The 16,861-nt window shown below is 38.1% G+C and overlaps 1 protein-coding gene across 1 annotated transcript in view; it reads left to right on the top strand.

Moving 5' to 3' along the window:
* Positions 1–16,861, top strand: part of GRID2 (glutamate ionotropic receptor delta type subunit 2) — a 2,545,914-nt gene that overhangs the window by 2,301,947 nt on the left and 227,106 nt on the right. The window contains exon 14 of the mRNA XM_078676229.1: positions 595–761. Coding sequence (XP_078532355.1) covers positions 595–761 — 167 coding nt within the window. The remainder of the gene's footprint in view (positions 1–594; positions 762–16,861) is intronic.

Genomic DNA, 16,861 nt, shown 5'->3' with positions numbered 1-16,861 from the left:
CACCGTGGTCTCTGTTACCGAAGGTCATAGAAATTAATTAACTTGCTGCGCAAATGTGTGTGCCTCTTGGATGCAAGCACTATTCCACAAACGTATTTAGAGACTTCATCCAGATGGGATCTGTTGTTAAAGGGTATAGACTGTAGAATTTGTTGATCAATGTAGGATAACATCTGTTTTTTGGTACACCTAGAGTGTTCTTGGAAATATTAAAATTGATGTTTGATGGTCCTTTCGGATTCGAAGGTCCTGAAACTGGGGTCAAATGGAAAAATACAGGAGACGCTGAGAGTTGAGGAAATGGTGGGAATGGGTGGGTAAGTGGTACACAACATTTTGAGCTTTTGTCCTCACACCTTTGTTGTAATGAAACATGATGTGATGCAACTTCCTGTGATGTAACGGGACAATGGTCACTTAACCTACCAAGACAGTGTTGGTGTTTATATGTCACGACTAATGAGAGAATGGAAATTGATGGGGAACACATTGCATATGATGTTAACGGTGGTATACTGCTGCTATGCCCAACCAATGATAAATGTAGACAATTAGAATTTCAATGTTAATAATTCTTCTGCCTTCTCGCTACAGGTGAAATTTGGAAACTATGCCTTTGTCTGGGATGCAGCAGTACTGGAGTATGTGGCCCTGAATGATCCTGACTGCTCCTTTTACACTATTGCGAATACCATAGCAGACAGGGGATATGGGATTGCGTTGCAACATGGTAGTCCATACAGAGACATCTTCTCACAAAGGTAAGAAGAAGGCTAGATTTATAAGATGGAAAAGTATTCTAATATGAAACTGGCTTTACTTTACTATTGATTTGATTTCAATCACTATATTTTCTCGTTAAGTTCAGAAATTAAATGTTTTGAGATTTTGAACAATATAAATATTAATGTTATGAATGTGTGCTAACTTCTTTTAACTTTGACACTTCACAGATAGGCAGTAAATCCCATTTTGGATGTAGGTAATAAGGGTGGTTCCACTGATCATACCATCACAAAAAAGCTTAATTAGAGCGCAAATACCTTTATTTAGGAGTGCAAACTCGTTTTTGGCTTTCACAAAATTTGAATTTATACTTGGTGATAGATATACTAACACATATTATTGAGCTTTATAATTGTTCTTTTACCTTTGAACAAATATGTTCACATGATCGGGTTATGAGTGCCCTGGGGTGCATGCCTGCCTATCTGGAATTAATATCAGACATTGGTAATTACTTGGGCCCCATTCCGGTCCTTTTTTTTATTGCCCACTGTGCCGCCATAGATATGCAAGTCAGACTTCATCCTGCCCCATTGGCAAAGGAACCCCCAGGTCAGGCATCCTCTGTGCAGGAACTTAAGCATCCCTAGAATGATTTAAGTCTATTTGGGCCTCATCAGTGAGATGCTGCTTAAATCAATCACCTTGTGAACATGGAACCTATATCAGCACTTATCCATCACAAAACAGAAATGTGATGCGTGCAATATTTGTATTGATCTCAGTCACTAGTCATTACTGAGGGTCACATTTCATTCCATATTTTATCAAAGTATGCCACTGTTGACAATGACCAAATCACACATGATCCTTCTCCAATTGGAACAGTGTTGTACAAACCACAACAGTGCATACCAAATGGCCAGACCACTCATCCTCTAGATGGGAAGACAAGCAATCCTAGACAGGTCTCATCATATTTCACCTCATCAGCAAGGTGCTGCTTAAGTCCAGTGGCACAGCGAGCACTGGAGATAAGTCTGGGCTTATCTGTCGCTCATAGAGCATCCCACTTAGAAAAGCATATAAATGATAAGTGGAAAGTTGAATTAATCTCCGCTACTGGTAATTACTAGTGAATGCATTCCTGCCCATCTTGTTTTTGCATAATATGTTACCCGAGACAGAGAACAGCAAAAAGCAAATCTGACTTGCTCTTGCTCCAATAGGAACAATCCTGCTTTTGATCAGAGGAAAAATAAATCCTATTTGGGTCTCTTGAATGAAGTGCAGCCTGAGTCCAATTCCACAGTGAGCACAGGACCAATGACTTGGCACATCAGTCACAGTTAATGTGACTTGCTTACAAAACAAAAAAAGCATGTATAGATTGCTTGGAGCCAGCCAGTGATAATTACTAGAGGCCACAATTCAGTCCCCTGCCTTTTGCCGACTTTGCCACCGCAGATGAAGACCAGTCACATGCAAATCAGACTTTGTCTTGCTCCATTAGGAGCAGTAAAGCCCACGCTATCACAGTCCAACCATAACTAATGGGCCATGTTTACTTATACAAACAAGGCCAAACCAGTTTCAGCCTAGTTTGATCTCATCAATTAGGTAAAGCTGGCGTCCAATCGCACAGTAACACATGTCTGGTCACACCTGTTGCCCTTAGTGCATCTCAGTTAGAGAGAAAAAAATAGGGGGTGGAATGATTAAATTAATCGCTGCCATTGGTACTTACATGGAGATGTATTCCAGTCCATCATTTATTGCCCACTATGCCAATCAAGAGAGACTAGCCATATACATGTCAGCATTGATCCTCCTCCAATAGGAACAGTCCAGCCCAAACTGCCTGGTAAGATCTCCTATAAGTAGGAACACAAGAACACCCAGACATGTGTCAGCCTATTTGAGCCTCATCAATGAGGCATAGCTTGAAGTCAGTGGCACAATGAATACCCACAGCATTGATAGATTTGTGGATATTTACTTGTACTAAGGAAACATACATATGTTGCTTCCTACACTCTCTTATTTTTTCCCTACCAAACAGTTTTCATCTTTCTTAATATTAGTGTTCAATCTTAAGGGTGATTTTAAGATCTTCGTCATTATTGCATGAAACATTCATGTAATTAAAAAACATTGCTGCAATTACACATAATATCAATAGCAATGAATGACCCAGTTATCTGCTATGACTCTCACCTTGCAAGGCCCAGTACAGGCATTGATTACATACTTGTATTAAAACTTCTTTCCCCGTTAATCCCAATTTGAAGAGTGTAGAATCTCAATGGCTAAAAGAAAGATTATTCTATTACAATCGGTATGATGAGTTATTGACAAAGTGATATCACTGATTAAGGTAAACAGTGGAGGAGAAGCAATATTGTAGTAGATTTTAAAATTCCCATGGTTTACAGTTCTTGTTGTTTTTTGTTCAATATCTCTTTCCTCTCGATCTTAGGCAGAAGCATTATTTATTTTGTGTAACAAGCTTAGAAGTAAAACCCCTCTTTACTTGTATCCTCCTTCAACTTAGAAGTGGGTTCTGAATTCTTTCAAGAATTGTCTCTTAGTTCAACTCTAAAAATAATGTCAGAGTGGGTTGAAACTTTTCATTCAAGTCACCTAAAATGATAACATTGTAGTTATCTTCCATATGAACCATATCTTTTATCAATTAAAAAAAGTCAATTAGTAAGGAATCAAAGGTCCTGCTCATTGGTATACTGAGAGTAAATAAAAACAGGGCAGAGACTCTAGAAGGTATCCGCATAGCCCAGAGGAAAAAAGAATCTGGCACTCACTGCAAGTTGAGCAGGTATTTTCCACTTGTAATAAATATCCTCACCCCATGTTCAGATATCTTTCACGTGTTGTAATACCTTCTATTCTGAGTTTTCAATTGAAAAATGGAGCATAACATATAGAATGAGTATTTAACACACCAAATTCCATAATTTTGCCTTTTTAGGTTATTTTTTCCCTTGATAAATTTAATCAGGTTTGACCTGCTGGAATCGATCTGGAAAAACTGCGAGAGTGTAATAATATCACACCACACATAATTCTGATCCCTGCGAAAACTTATTTTTGCACTGGAACTCGGTATTTAGCTTCATCTCGTATTGAGGGCCTCTGTGAGTTGTGATGCCTTTTGGGCACCTCCATTTGGACAATGCTCTCTCACCTACAAGACCCACAATTCTGGGAAAAGGAGTATTTTACTCCAACTCTATAAACATGGTTCAAATGTATTACCATAAACTATAGGCAAATAGTCTTTTTGGATGCAAGTTGGAAGTTATTTTGTAAGTCATTCTTAGATCATCTGAACGCTCTCAAGGTGCATTGCTCATCACATAACAATCAGGGTTTCAAGTGAACGATTCAGTCTGTGATAACATAGCCACATTATTTGTAAACGTTGATAACTATGACTGTTGTAAGAATCAACCCACTTATGCTGTTTTTATCGATTTTAGTACAGCATTCGTTCATAAGTCATGGGTGAAAATGGATGCCCTTGGAATTCTGAAACTGTTGATATCACTCCATAGAGACACATGGACTCGAATGCTCATGGCGGCACTCAAGGACTTCACACCATGCATTGATACACACAATAGACCTATGCAAATTTGCCTTTTGGCGCCCTTGCTGTTATCTCTATACCCTTATAATTTCCCTCTGATTTTTCAAGATGTTAGAAAAGTCCCACCTCTTTTTGAGAATCATCCCCTACACACACTTATATTCACGGATGGTAATATCATCTTAGATGTGACTAATTGGCTTCAGAGTGGATTTAACGCTCTACACTGATTTAAGAGATGTCAATGGATTGTTTGAATGTTACATTTACAGGTATGCAGAACGGGAATTTATCACTGATAATGAATGAAGTTAAAGCAAATATTTTCGTCCGTCCGCGCCAGGACAGAGCCCAGGGCCAGTCCCCCTGATCAAAAAGATAAAGAGATCAGTTGCAGGAAATATACATCACAAAAGATCCTGACACTAAGATGTATTGCAACATGCCCTCCAATAGATCTACTTAAAGAAGGTAAGCGATGTCCTTGCTGCCCTCTTAAATTCGAATTCGCCACAATAAATAATACAAATAATTCATTAACAGACAACAATATAGAGAGTGCCAAAAACCGTTCCATTAAGGCAGGACTCATAAATGCCAGATCAATGGTAAAACATACCACCCACATAGCCTTTTTGATGGAAAATCGAGAAATCGATGTACTATTTGTAACGGAAACATGGGCGGATGAGGTGTCAGACGCCGACCTCGCACTGGCGATACCCGAAAAATACTCATTATATAGAGTAGACAGAAAATTAAAAAGGGGAGGAGGTTTAGCAATTATAGCCAAAGAAAACCTCAGGATTAAGAGCTCTGAAAAAGGAAGTCATCCTGACTGTGAAATCATGACATTCCAAATCATGATTACTAATAATTACAGCTTCAATGGAGTACTCATCTATAGGCCACCAAATGCAAAAAGACCGCTCATTGATTCACTAAGCCCATTCCTAGAATCCTGTGTAACGAACCCAGACTACACAATACTGGGGGACTTCAATTTACATTTGGAGAAAACCACAGACCCTAAGATTAGCACCTTTACAGATGCAATGGCCAATTTCGACCTAGAACAAAAAGTCCAGCTAGGTACACATATAGCAGGACATACACTTGATGGTATTTTTACATCTTGCCAAAAATTAATAAACGTAGAAGTCCACCCGATGGCGTGGACAGATCATAAACTTGTATCTTTTCAACTAGAGATTGTAGAGGACCTAGGAAAACCTATTGAAAAGCTTAAAAGAGTTACTTACCCTGATTGGTCAAAAGTTGATCCCCAAATATTAATAGAGGCATTGAACTCATCACATCCTACTCTAGATAGTGACAGCAATATAGCCTGTACGCAATTTAATGATTGGTTAAAAACAGCAATGCAGAGCTCCGTACCACAGAAAAGAGCGATCTTCAAAAGGAAGTCACCTTCGCAACATTGGTACTCGGATGCCTTAAAAATACAGAAACAGACATGCAGAAGAGCGGAAAAGAAGTGGAGAATACAATATGACCTCAAATTAAAGACAGAGTACAAAAAAGAATTGGCCATTTACAAGAACATGACAATCGCAGAAAAAAGCAAATTCTTTGTACGTAAAATAAACGAATCCAAGAACTCGAGCAAAGAGCTGTTTGCAGTAGTCAAGAAACTTGCTAAAATCGAAAACAATAATCCCGAAAACATATCATCCGATTTCTGCAACACCCTAGGCAATTTCTTCATAAATAAAGTGTCTTCAGTTTATGAACTATTCAAAAACAATCAGATAGACCATATAACTGAAAGCCTCACCAATAATATAAAATTAAAAAACCAATCTAGCGGTACACCCTCTTTTCACTGGTCTTTACCTACAGTGGAACAAATTAGTAAAGAAATAATGACAACCAACTCGGGCAGCCCCTTAGACCCTTGTCCACCGAAGGTAATGCAAAATTTTTCTGAACAAATAGGACCAGCATTACAAAAATTGTTTGAGGTAATCCTGAACACCAGTACATTTCCAAATGACTGGAAAAACATATCGATCAGGCCACTTCTGAAAAAACTTAATTTGGAAAGTGAAGTTCCTAGCAATTATAGACCTATAGCTAGGATCCCTTTCGCTGCGAAAATACTGGAGAAACTGCTAAACAAGCAGTTCTCACTGTACCTTCTGGAAAACAATTGGCTGGACCATTCCCAGTTCGGTTTCCGCGAGGGACATGGAACAGAGACAGCCCTCCTTACGACAACTGAAGAACTTAGAAAAATATTAGATAATGGAGAAAAGGCCGCCTTTGTGCTATTAGATCTCTCGGCGGCCTTCGACACGGTCAGCCACGAGATACTAATAAAACGCATTAAAGAAACCAGAGCAAGCGATCAGGTATGCAATCTCATCGCATCTTACCTGAAGGACAGAAAATTCTCAGTGGAACTAGGAGAAGCAAAATCAGACTCCTTCACGGTACCATGCGGTGTCCCACAGGGCTCTTCATTAAGCCCAACACTTTTTAACTTATATGTGGCCCCCCTTGCTGAAGTAATACGAGAAAATGGCTTTACGCCAATCTCCTACGCAGATGATACACAGATCGTCATCTCCATAGGCAAAGACTATAACGTAACAGCCAAAAAATTCCAAATATGCATGTTAAAAGTCAGTCAATGGATGCAACAAAATTGCCTCAAACTCAACGGAGAGAAGAGTGAGGTAATGATTCTGGGAGGTAACGCAGACATTTGGTCCCCAGACTGGTGGTCTCCTGAACTGGGAATCAGACCAGAACCCTCGGAAAAGGTTAAAAATTTAGGATTCATGGTCGACACAAAATTAGCATACGAAGCACAAGTAAACAAGCTAGCTTCGTCTTTCTGGATGATTTAAAAAATGATAAGAAAGATACTTCCGTATCTCCCCCAAGACACTCGTAAAACGGTGGTGACTGCTCTTGCATTGTCGCGACTGGACTACGGAAACGCGCTATATACGGGAGCCAGAGTAAAAATCACGCAAAAAATGCAACGACTACAGAATGCGGCAGCCCGACTAATACTGGAAATTCCGAAGTTCCAACCTATTAGCCATAAACTGGAGTCATTACATTGGCTTCCAGTGGCTAAAAGAGTCAAGTTCAAGTCTTTATGCCTGACATACAAGGCATTGCAGGGTAAAGGACCACACTTCCTGAAAATGCACCTAAAACATTACGAACCTTCTAGGCTACTCAGATCTGGACAACAAAATCTGATAGCGATTCCCAAGTTTAAGCGATCAAACTGGGGAGGAAGAAGTTTCCTAGTTCACGCAGCACGGACTTGGAATCTACTACCATTGGATATAAAAAACAGCCCAACATTGGAAATATTCAGAAAGAAAATTAAAACATGGCTATTCTGTGTATAAATTACGCTAACCACAGACCTGCTCAGGACAATGGACAAATCATAGCGCCAAGACGCCTCCGGGCATTCGCGCGCTTTAGAAATGGAGAAATCAAATCAAATCAGATCCAATCAAATTTTGTCTTCTATGTCGTTGGAGGGAATTCAAGATTGAAATCGTGCTCCTTTCCTCTGCTAAATCGAGTCAAGGTTGTTTGCGTGCTGTTAGATAGATGTTTATAAAAATTAAAAAAACGTAAAATTGTCTGAGAATGCTGTTAATCACAACAAGAACCCATCTAATGTTCGTGACGACCATCACACTTTTACATTTTTCAAACAGTTTTTATGCCTGGATTCATTTGTTGTATAGTTGTCCATTTTATTTGTATTTCAGTTCTTTAATTTTATTGGAGTTTGTATATGTAGCTCCCTACTAAGATCACAAACAAACAAATAAATAAATACATTGATTGTGGGAATTTGTAATGATTTAACAGGAACATTCCTAACATGCATGTGGTCGGAGATGTATTGCATTAAGTACAGGAGTAAGTCTCTATTTGGGTGCGGATGGTAAAGAAACACGTCCAAAACTTTAGGAGGTATTGGAAAAGACGTTTATCCCATGGAAGGTATTTTCACAGTGGAGGGAAAACAAGACTAAAACGTACAAGTGCACATTTGTGTTACACTTACTCATGCCAGACTCTATTTGCACCATTTTTGCATGTGTGTCTTCTTATGCATGTGGTTACTCATGTGAAACTCCTGGAAAGTTGTGACATGTACAGCTTTCCACAACAATCCTGGAATTCCGAAACGCAATAGACTCATCATTAAGTATATCCTAAAGCAACCACACCTAAAGCCGTAAAAAAAACACTAAAACATAGTAGCAAAAGGCAATTCATCGCATAAATTACAGGCCAGCTCTAAATGTATTCTCAAACACCTTTAACGAAACATAAGGACGCATACTACATCGGAATGAAGACAGCATCATTAAAGCAATGAATGCGGGCCAACAACTCCAAATCCCTTGCTCCTTTCCTACAGGGTATAGATATTTCTTCTTAGGCAACCACTAATAAGGGTGAATCAAAGTTAGAAGTATCATGGTTTGCCTGGATACATTATCACACTGATACAAAGTCACATGTACTTCAGGGTCATGCCCTACATTCCAAAGTAACTCACTGATTTTGGGAACAAAACTACCCCAGGTAATTTTCCATATCTGTTTTAGTACTAGGGGCAAATAAGTGTTAGCCATAGTTTTTAAAAGCTCAGGGGAGGATATGTACAATGAAGTGGCAGAGCGTGTTGTTAGCCTCCTTGGCTTAACGACACACTCTGCCACTTCGGAAATGCAAGGCTGCACCATATTTACAAGAATGTGGTGCAGCCTTGCGTTTCCCCCTGCAATGGCGCTAAGTTTAACAACTTAGCGCCAACGCAGGTAGCCTTGCACCAGAGTGCAAGGTTGCCTGTGTGCACGGGACGATTGGTTATGTGTAGAAAGGTGTCCCTTCCTGCACATAAACAATCCTAAAATGCCATTTTGTAACTTTCATTTGTGCTGCTTCGTGCAGCACACAATAAAGTTACCAAATGGAATTTTTAAAAAGGTTTGTTCATGTACAAAGAAGGGAAACCTTTCTGTACATAAACAAACCATGGCATTTTGCCTTTTCCATGTGTGCTGCACAAGGCAGCACACATGAAAAAAGCAAAAGCTAGAGGAAATAATACATTTCTCCTCGTTTTGCCAACTTTTTGGTCTTTTCCTAGATTTTCCTGGTCTTAATTTTGGCGCTCCCTCCGATGTACACCATCCTTGTACGTAGGGGGCAGCGTCAAATACAATGAATGTTGTGGTGGAATGCCCACCACAACCCCACTGCAAGCCCCTTTCACATTAAGTTAGAGTGAAAGGGTGCCTTACGTACAAGGCAGCGTTAAGCCACGCTAAGTGGCTTACCCTGCCTTGTACATAAGGCAAGTCCCCTATCACCAAAGGAACGTGAAAAAAGTGAAGTTCCTGTGGTGTTAGGGGCTTGTACATATGCCCCCAGATGTTTCACTCTCTGCTATTTCATACTGTACATATTGTCCAAAAGGTGCGTTTTGGCCCAAACATTAGGTGCATCCGGAGACACTAAAAGTCTTAAACAGCCTATTTTCTGAAAAGAGCTAGTGGGGTGGTCACACAGTGTGATGCACTGCATTTTCAGTCTGTGGTCTGATGAAAAAGATCTAGTCATAGTGGCACTGGGAGTCTTTGAAACTGAAGGCCGTAACGCCCAGAGTGGTGGCTTGTCTAATGTGAATGGTTGCCCCAAGTCTTGATGAATAATAGAAATGGTGACTGAATGTTGGACCCTAAAATTCTCTTCAAATGTTTATTCTCTATCACTAGCATTGAATCAGCTTTCATGTACCCCCAAATTCGAACATAATAACTGATGCTTGGGATTGCTTTCAGACTATAAATCGTCAGCATAGATGGTACTTCTCCCTCCCTCTTCTTTTTCCCAAAATAAAAGGTAGACTCGTTAACTTTTGCAAATTTCAACTGAACCATTTATATCGGTCTTCCAAGCTAATCTACAATCAGGCGCAAGACTTGGATATGTGAATGCAGACACTCTTTACAATTTGAGAATGTCAATCAATAATTCACTTCTTTTTTTAAATCAAACAAATCCATGGTCATAACTTTAGATTTATGTTGGTTTGTTTGAGAGCTTCATGATTGATAACATTAATGTAATACAACTTTAACCCAAGGCTACTGCTTATTTATATGGACCCCATCCAGATCTAGACTTGTATTCTCAAGCTGATGTCCAGAGCCTTAGGAACTTCAACGTAAAGGATTTCGTGAATCAAAGGAAGAGTAAAGATATATAAAGTATCCTCTGAATGTGTGTGTATTTCCAGCTCTTAGAGGGTTGAGTAGTGATTAAACCAAACTTCTGCTGATACCATCCAGTGACTAGACTAATGGGCCTTCTTGATTTTGATCTATCACTAACTTGCAGAACAGAGTAAAGTCAGTAGATTGAAATGCTACACCTGTTCCGTGGGTGTTCTCTTTTTAGCCTTAGCTTGTCCTTCTTTGTATTCCCTCCTGTTTTTGTTTCTTAAACTCTATTCTCTGGGCCTCATTTGTTTAGCCTTCCAAGAAATCCATTTAAGTTTCCCACATTTCCTACATGAGTGCTTATACCGAGTGAGGTGAAAAGTATCTCTTCTAATTCATGAGCTCTGCTTCACCAGACGTTAAGTCACGTTTCCATTTATAAAGTCGAAATTAGAAACAATGATGTGGTAACTGGTTTCATAGAACAGGCAATTATCTATTATTGCGGCTGCCTAAGCAGATATATTATCATTAAACTCAACTGCATTCAACTGGTTACATCTCAGTTGTCTCCTAGTGCTAGATATTTTCCACCTGCGAGTTAATGGCCTTCTAGAATCCACATTCTGTTGAACGGGAAATTCAGAATCATGTTCAGGAAATTATGGTCACTAATGGCAAGTTCTACTGACCATATTCCTTTCAACAATATCCTCTAGTATTTCTCTGGGGTTGGCATGGATGTTGGTAAAAGGAACATGGTCTCCTGAAGATGGAAAACAGCTACCACTATAGGCTGTAAAGTCCCCGGCAATTAGACAAGTAGAGCTTTCCATAGTTCTCCCTTATCCCCATAACATTCAGTATAAAAAAAAATTAATAACCACTACATTTCGGGAAATTTGGCTTCCAGTGTCATTAGAAAAATTAAAAATGTGCTTTAAATTTGGCATTGGTTTACAGAATACATTAACAATTTTGCTTTGTGATCCTAGACTTGTGAGCTAGATTAGCCATTTACAAAGCCAAACTTTCAAGTGGCAAATATAGAAGCTTGATAGGGCAATATTGCTTCGGGTTTTTATAGGAGGGAGAAAAAGATATGAAAAATGTAATTAGGTGGAGGAATCAGCTTTGCATCGTATTTTTTTATTTCTTTGTGGACCAAACATTTCTCCTCAACTACTGTAAATTATATCTTGAACATATTTCATGGTTGGGACTTACCACTTTCATGATTTTATGAACTGACCTATGTGTATTACACAATAGTACACGACATAGGAAGTTTGAGTTGCAGTACTCTGAAGATTCCTGTTCCTGGATTACCTTCTGTTGGTACTAAGTGATTAGAATGTCAGTATCATCCTGCAATTATATTGAAAAATCGACACATACATATGCATTGAAATAAGTAATGAGCTCCATTGCTGCATTCTTCACGTACGCTGTAAATACCAAAGGAACACTCATCCTCTATTAAGCACTTGCCCCAAATAGTAGAGAGTGAGCTAGTGAGTTGTCTGGAGACACCAAGTTTTTAAATAGATTGTGATGAAATATTGTAGTTTAAGCAAAAATTGCTTTTACTATTTATCGTTAAAATATTCCAGATATAAGAAATTATGTGATGGTGATTAATTCCTTATGGAAAAGTATAGCGAAAAGTGAATTTTTAACTAAACTTGAGAAAAACTGTAACAACAATATGTTTGTAGTAAATATTAATATAATTGTTTAAAAAACACATGAAGTAAAAAAATATGTATTATGAATTAATTATGAAAAGTGATGCATAGAATAAATTACATGTAATTTAAGTATTTGTTAATGAATGATATATTACTTTTTAAATGTAATGTTATTAAACTATTTTAAAACTAAATAATTAATATGTTCGATTCTTTATTAATTTTACTAACATTAAATCACATTTATTTACATGTGTAACTACTTTACGTAATGTGATTTAATTTGACATTATTGGCTATCCGGTTTTATTTTAAGCTACTACCTCTAATAATATTTATAGGAGGGTGTTGCAGCACCAGCAGTTAGGCATGTATAGTGCTGACCAACTCCATCCCTGAGCTGGGTTGTATCTACTACTCTTATGAGTCCTTTTTTGGCTGTAGTAACTTTAGTTTGTGAATAGGAATGGACTTTCTCTTTTGTTGTGCATTCCTACCTAAACCCCTCCCTAACCATCATTTAACCCCTCCTCGTCCCCCCAAAGCTCCAAATATTTTGCAGTATGCATGCCCTATTTTTCAACCACACTCTGTCCCTTGCACATTCATAAATGAGTAGTAAACTTATATGTGTGAGTCTCGTCCTATTGAAAAAATAGTAGAGGTGGAATTGGATATTTAAACTTGTAGGTATGTCAATTGCATTTTGTAGTAAGTAAGTAGTACTACTGCAGCACTTCTTGAGGTACTACACAATGCAGTTTGTGTGTCATGCCCATTATGTATATCATGCTTTGCATTAAACAGCTTCTGAGACAAGGTAAAATGGCCTCCTAGTTAGATGGAGGATTCTACCTTCTCTGAAGGTTTCTTGTCTAGCCTATGAATCTCATCATTCGTTAGTACAACATTGTGCTTGAAAAGGTCAACAAATACACAAATAAATGGGGATGTTTTCAATTGCAATTGTCCTGTATATTTACCTTTAGCATTAACATTTTATGAAACTGTAAGCCCATACCCGAATTTTCAGATGCCAATGAATTATGAAGCTCTAGAACTGTTTGCCCTTTGTGAAATCGCTTTGCTACTTTATTCGTGAGAACTATCTCCTGCAAAAATATCACCTGTACCTTTCTTCCTTTAAGTGAGGCAATTAACATATAAATTGTCCCAGAAATAAACTTTAAAAGTCATCCATATTCCACTAAATATTCCACAACAATAGCAATGTCCCACATTTGAGCAATACATCCAAACTGTAATAGTGTAAATTATTGAAATTAGAAGTTAAAAGGCACTGTAGGTCCTATTTATTCAAACATTAGCTAAATGTTTAATGGAATTTTCTGCATGGATACTTGAAGTAGGATATTTTTTTAGGCTTAAAGGGAATACAATGGTTGAAACATCAGATTATGCTGAAGTCACCCTTTTGCCATGGTTAACATTCACCAAGGCTGAAAGGTTTGGTAAAAGAAGCCTTTGCTTTATAATAAGAGACGTGTTACGTATCATACCAAATTGGGGTGTATGAGTTGTTTCTGCAAAAATATTGGTGTTCTGTCAGTGTATATAGATTGAATATATTGTTGTTTCTGTTTTATGTAAGCACTCGTTGTCATTATTTGAGTCTCAGATTTGTGTGACTTGGTGTTTAAAGCCTTGTCTTTATTTCATCAGCAATTAATGTTTTTTTTCTAGATAGAAGCTCACAAATTAATTGAGTCACACACTTTAGCTTTAAAGTCAAAATCTACTTACCCTATGGTTACTTTCATGATTTAAGTAAATCTGCAAGTTGTAGATTTTCATGAGTACTCTTCCTCTGCACATATTCCCGCTACTTTTCTGACACATTGAACAGTTGTGCATTTGTGTAATTATTTTCTTTATTTTTTATCTCCCAGAAAAGGAATCCTGCTGAAGTAATAACCATGTTAATGTTTCCACTTTGGATTCATACGTTGATGTTTTTAGGCCAGGTTTGTCTCCACAGCTGCCTTAAAGATGAATTCTTACTGATAAATATATAGATAGGTGTTTTACCCCTTTTTAGGGAAGTATTACATGCGATTGCTGTTTTGGTGAATCATTCCTCCTCCTATGTGGTGCTTTTATTGCAACACATGAAGGACTATTTTACATCTAACATGCACAATCAGTCACTGGACATTTAATTCTTTATGTTATAAATCCAATGTATTCATAAAGCAATGTATTTTTGTTTCTGCCCGGTTGCTGCCAGCACTTGAGTACAAGCCTGTCCCTCACATGAACACCAATTGAGTGTTTCCTTTTGACACTAGGATGACTATGTTTGTGTCAGATGCCCAGAAGTTGCTAAAGACGAAGTGCTGGATATGCCATAATTCAACCTGTTGCAAATTTCCAATTGAGATTCATTGTCCTCCTTTTTAATTGAAAAAAAATCAATATTTGGTCTGACATTTTTCTTGGACAATCAGATCTGAGGTTATGATCAAAAGCAACCAGGAAGTGTCATGCCTAAACATTCAGCAATTGTTATTGCCATGATAGGAGTGTTTATCAGGGGAACTTGTATTTTATTATCATTTGCTGGCAAAATTGGATTATCAGTAATACATACCTATTGCCTGTACATATCACAGGGGTGTTGGAGAGGGTTTAAAAAGATTAGAACCATCTGCTATTTTTTTAACCACTTCGTTGCATACATTTACCCCCATGTTTATTGTGGCTGTCTGTCTTTATTTTTAATTAGACCAGCACTTGCATTGGTATTGTGCCTGTAGTTCTTTGTTTAAGGGAGTGGTCTGGAAAATTATTTGATGTGTGGCCCTTTTTATGTCCATGTACATAATTTAAACAGCTTCTGTACAAAGTTATTATCTTAGCAGTAACTGTGCCAAAACAATACGTTTATCCATAAATACATAAGATTTTAGAAACCATACTTTAAGAAACATTTAAACCAATACATGCCTGCCCAGACATAAGGGATACAAGTGGGACTGGGAGACAGAGCTACATCCTTACTTGGATGCACTGAGACACCAGACTTCTAAGGGGTACAAAGAAGGTCTGTAATGAAAGATGGTTAATTGAAGGAAGTGACTATGCTCAATAAAAATCAGTGCACTAAAAGAGTACACGTCTTAAAATCAATACCCTAGATTTCTACATCAAAAATAGAATTGTAAGCGAGGATGGTAGCTTGACAAAACACAAACTTATGGACATTTTTGGTGTATAGAGATCCACCTTTAAAAACATCTTTAAAAAATATTTTCCTAAATTAACCTATTTCCATGACACAAGTTGTAAAATTGCTCAGCGCTTCTGATGGATTTATTCTTACTGATTTCTCCAAAAATGGTAATATTGGGGCGGTCTTTGGGAACCCTCTCTTACATCGGTAATGATAGAGGCCTGACCTCAGCTGGGAGAGCCACAGTCTTTACCATACCATGTTTAGGATATCACCCTTTTCACGCCTGAGACAGTATCACACATAGCAAACTCTCAGTCTCTGCCATTAGTTCGGGCTGGCAGGTGTTTTAAGTATCTATACATTTCACACTGACGTACACACGAGCAGACGCCATCGCATACCGCACTGATCCAAACCCTTCTTTCGTATGTAGGTGTCTTGAGTAGTTGAAGAGTTAAAGCAGTGCTATTTCACAACCTTAGTCCATGGTAAATAGTTTTTTGCTAAAAGAACTTTATAGACACTTGCTGCTTTTGGCACAGGTGGGCACATGGATAAGTGAACTACAGAACATAACAGAATACCATGCACAAAGCAACATAACACGATTAAGTCAAAATAGAATGAAACCCAAGAATCGCAGTGCAACCACAAAAAAATCATATTGCAATAATGCAGCACAAAAATGCAGCAGCACAAAGAACATCAGGACACTTCCCTCCACAACGAAATGCTACACAACAAAAATGCATAAATGTTTTTGTCAAACATTACCACCTTCAGAATCCTGTTTTCAAAATACAGGGAAAAAATATGCTTGGAACAAACACCGCCTTAACTTACCAGCAAGGACATAAATATCTCAAGCTGAACATCTTTTGGGATTCTAACCCTGCTCTTCAAAGCTGCCATGCCAGAGGTCGTCGTTTGTCCCAGCAGTTCCTTGCCAGGACATCAAGAGGTGTACAGGGCTACCAAACATGAAAGACAATAAAGACGCTCTTTTCTTTAGAAGGAGTAAAACTTCTGAAAAGGTACTTTGAAAGAATGTTCCGTCACTTTCAGCCACACATTCTCTACAGATTTTCTGGTTAGTAGTGACATGGTAACGGAAACTTCCACTTTCAGACCTGTGAAAAGGGGCAATTCAGCATTTTGATAAGCGGTTTGGAAGCATTGTCTAAAATCAACCAGCAACTGTAAGACAATTTTGGGTCACCATTTATTTGTACTTTGCTAGTGAAACACAAATCTTGGAATATTTTTTGTAAATAAAATAACACCTCCACTCATAAATAAGTAGCAACGTATTTTTGAAAAGCACAAAACGTGAAGCAGTTTGTATATGCTTGTCATATTTCCATAATTTAAATTTTATAAACTAAAGGGACAAAAA

This window comes from Lissotriton helveticus, chromosome 2_1 (assembly GCF_964261635.1).
Source record: "Lissotriton helveticus chromosome 2_1, aLisHel1.1, whole genome shotgun sequence".
NCBI classification, from domain to species: domain Eukaryota; kingdom Metazoa; phylum Chordata; class Amphibia; order Caudata; family Salamandridae; genus Lissotriton; species Lissotriton helveticus.
The sequence above is the reverse complement of the archived record's forward strand: the minus strand, read 5'-3'. Positions and strand labels throughout refer to the sequence as shown.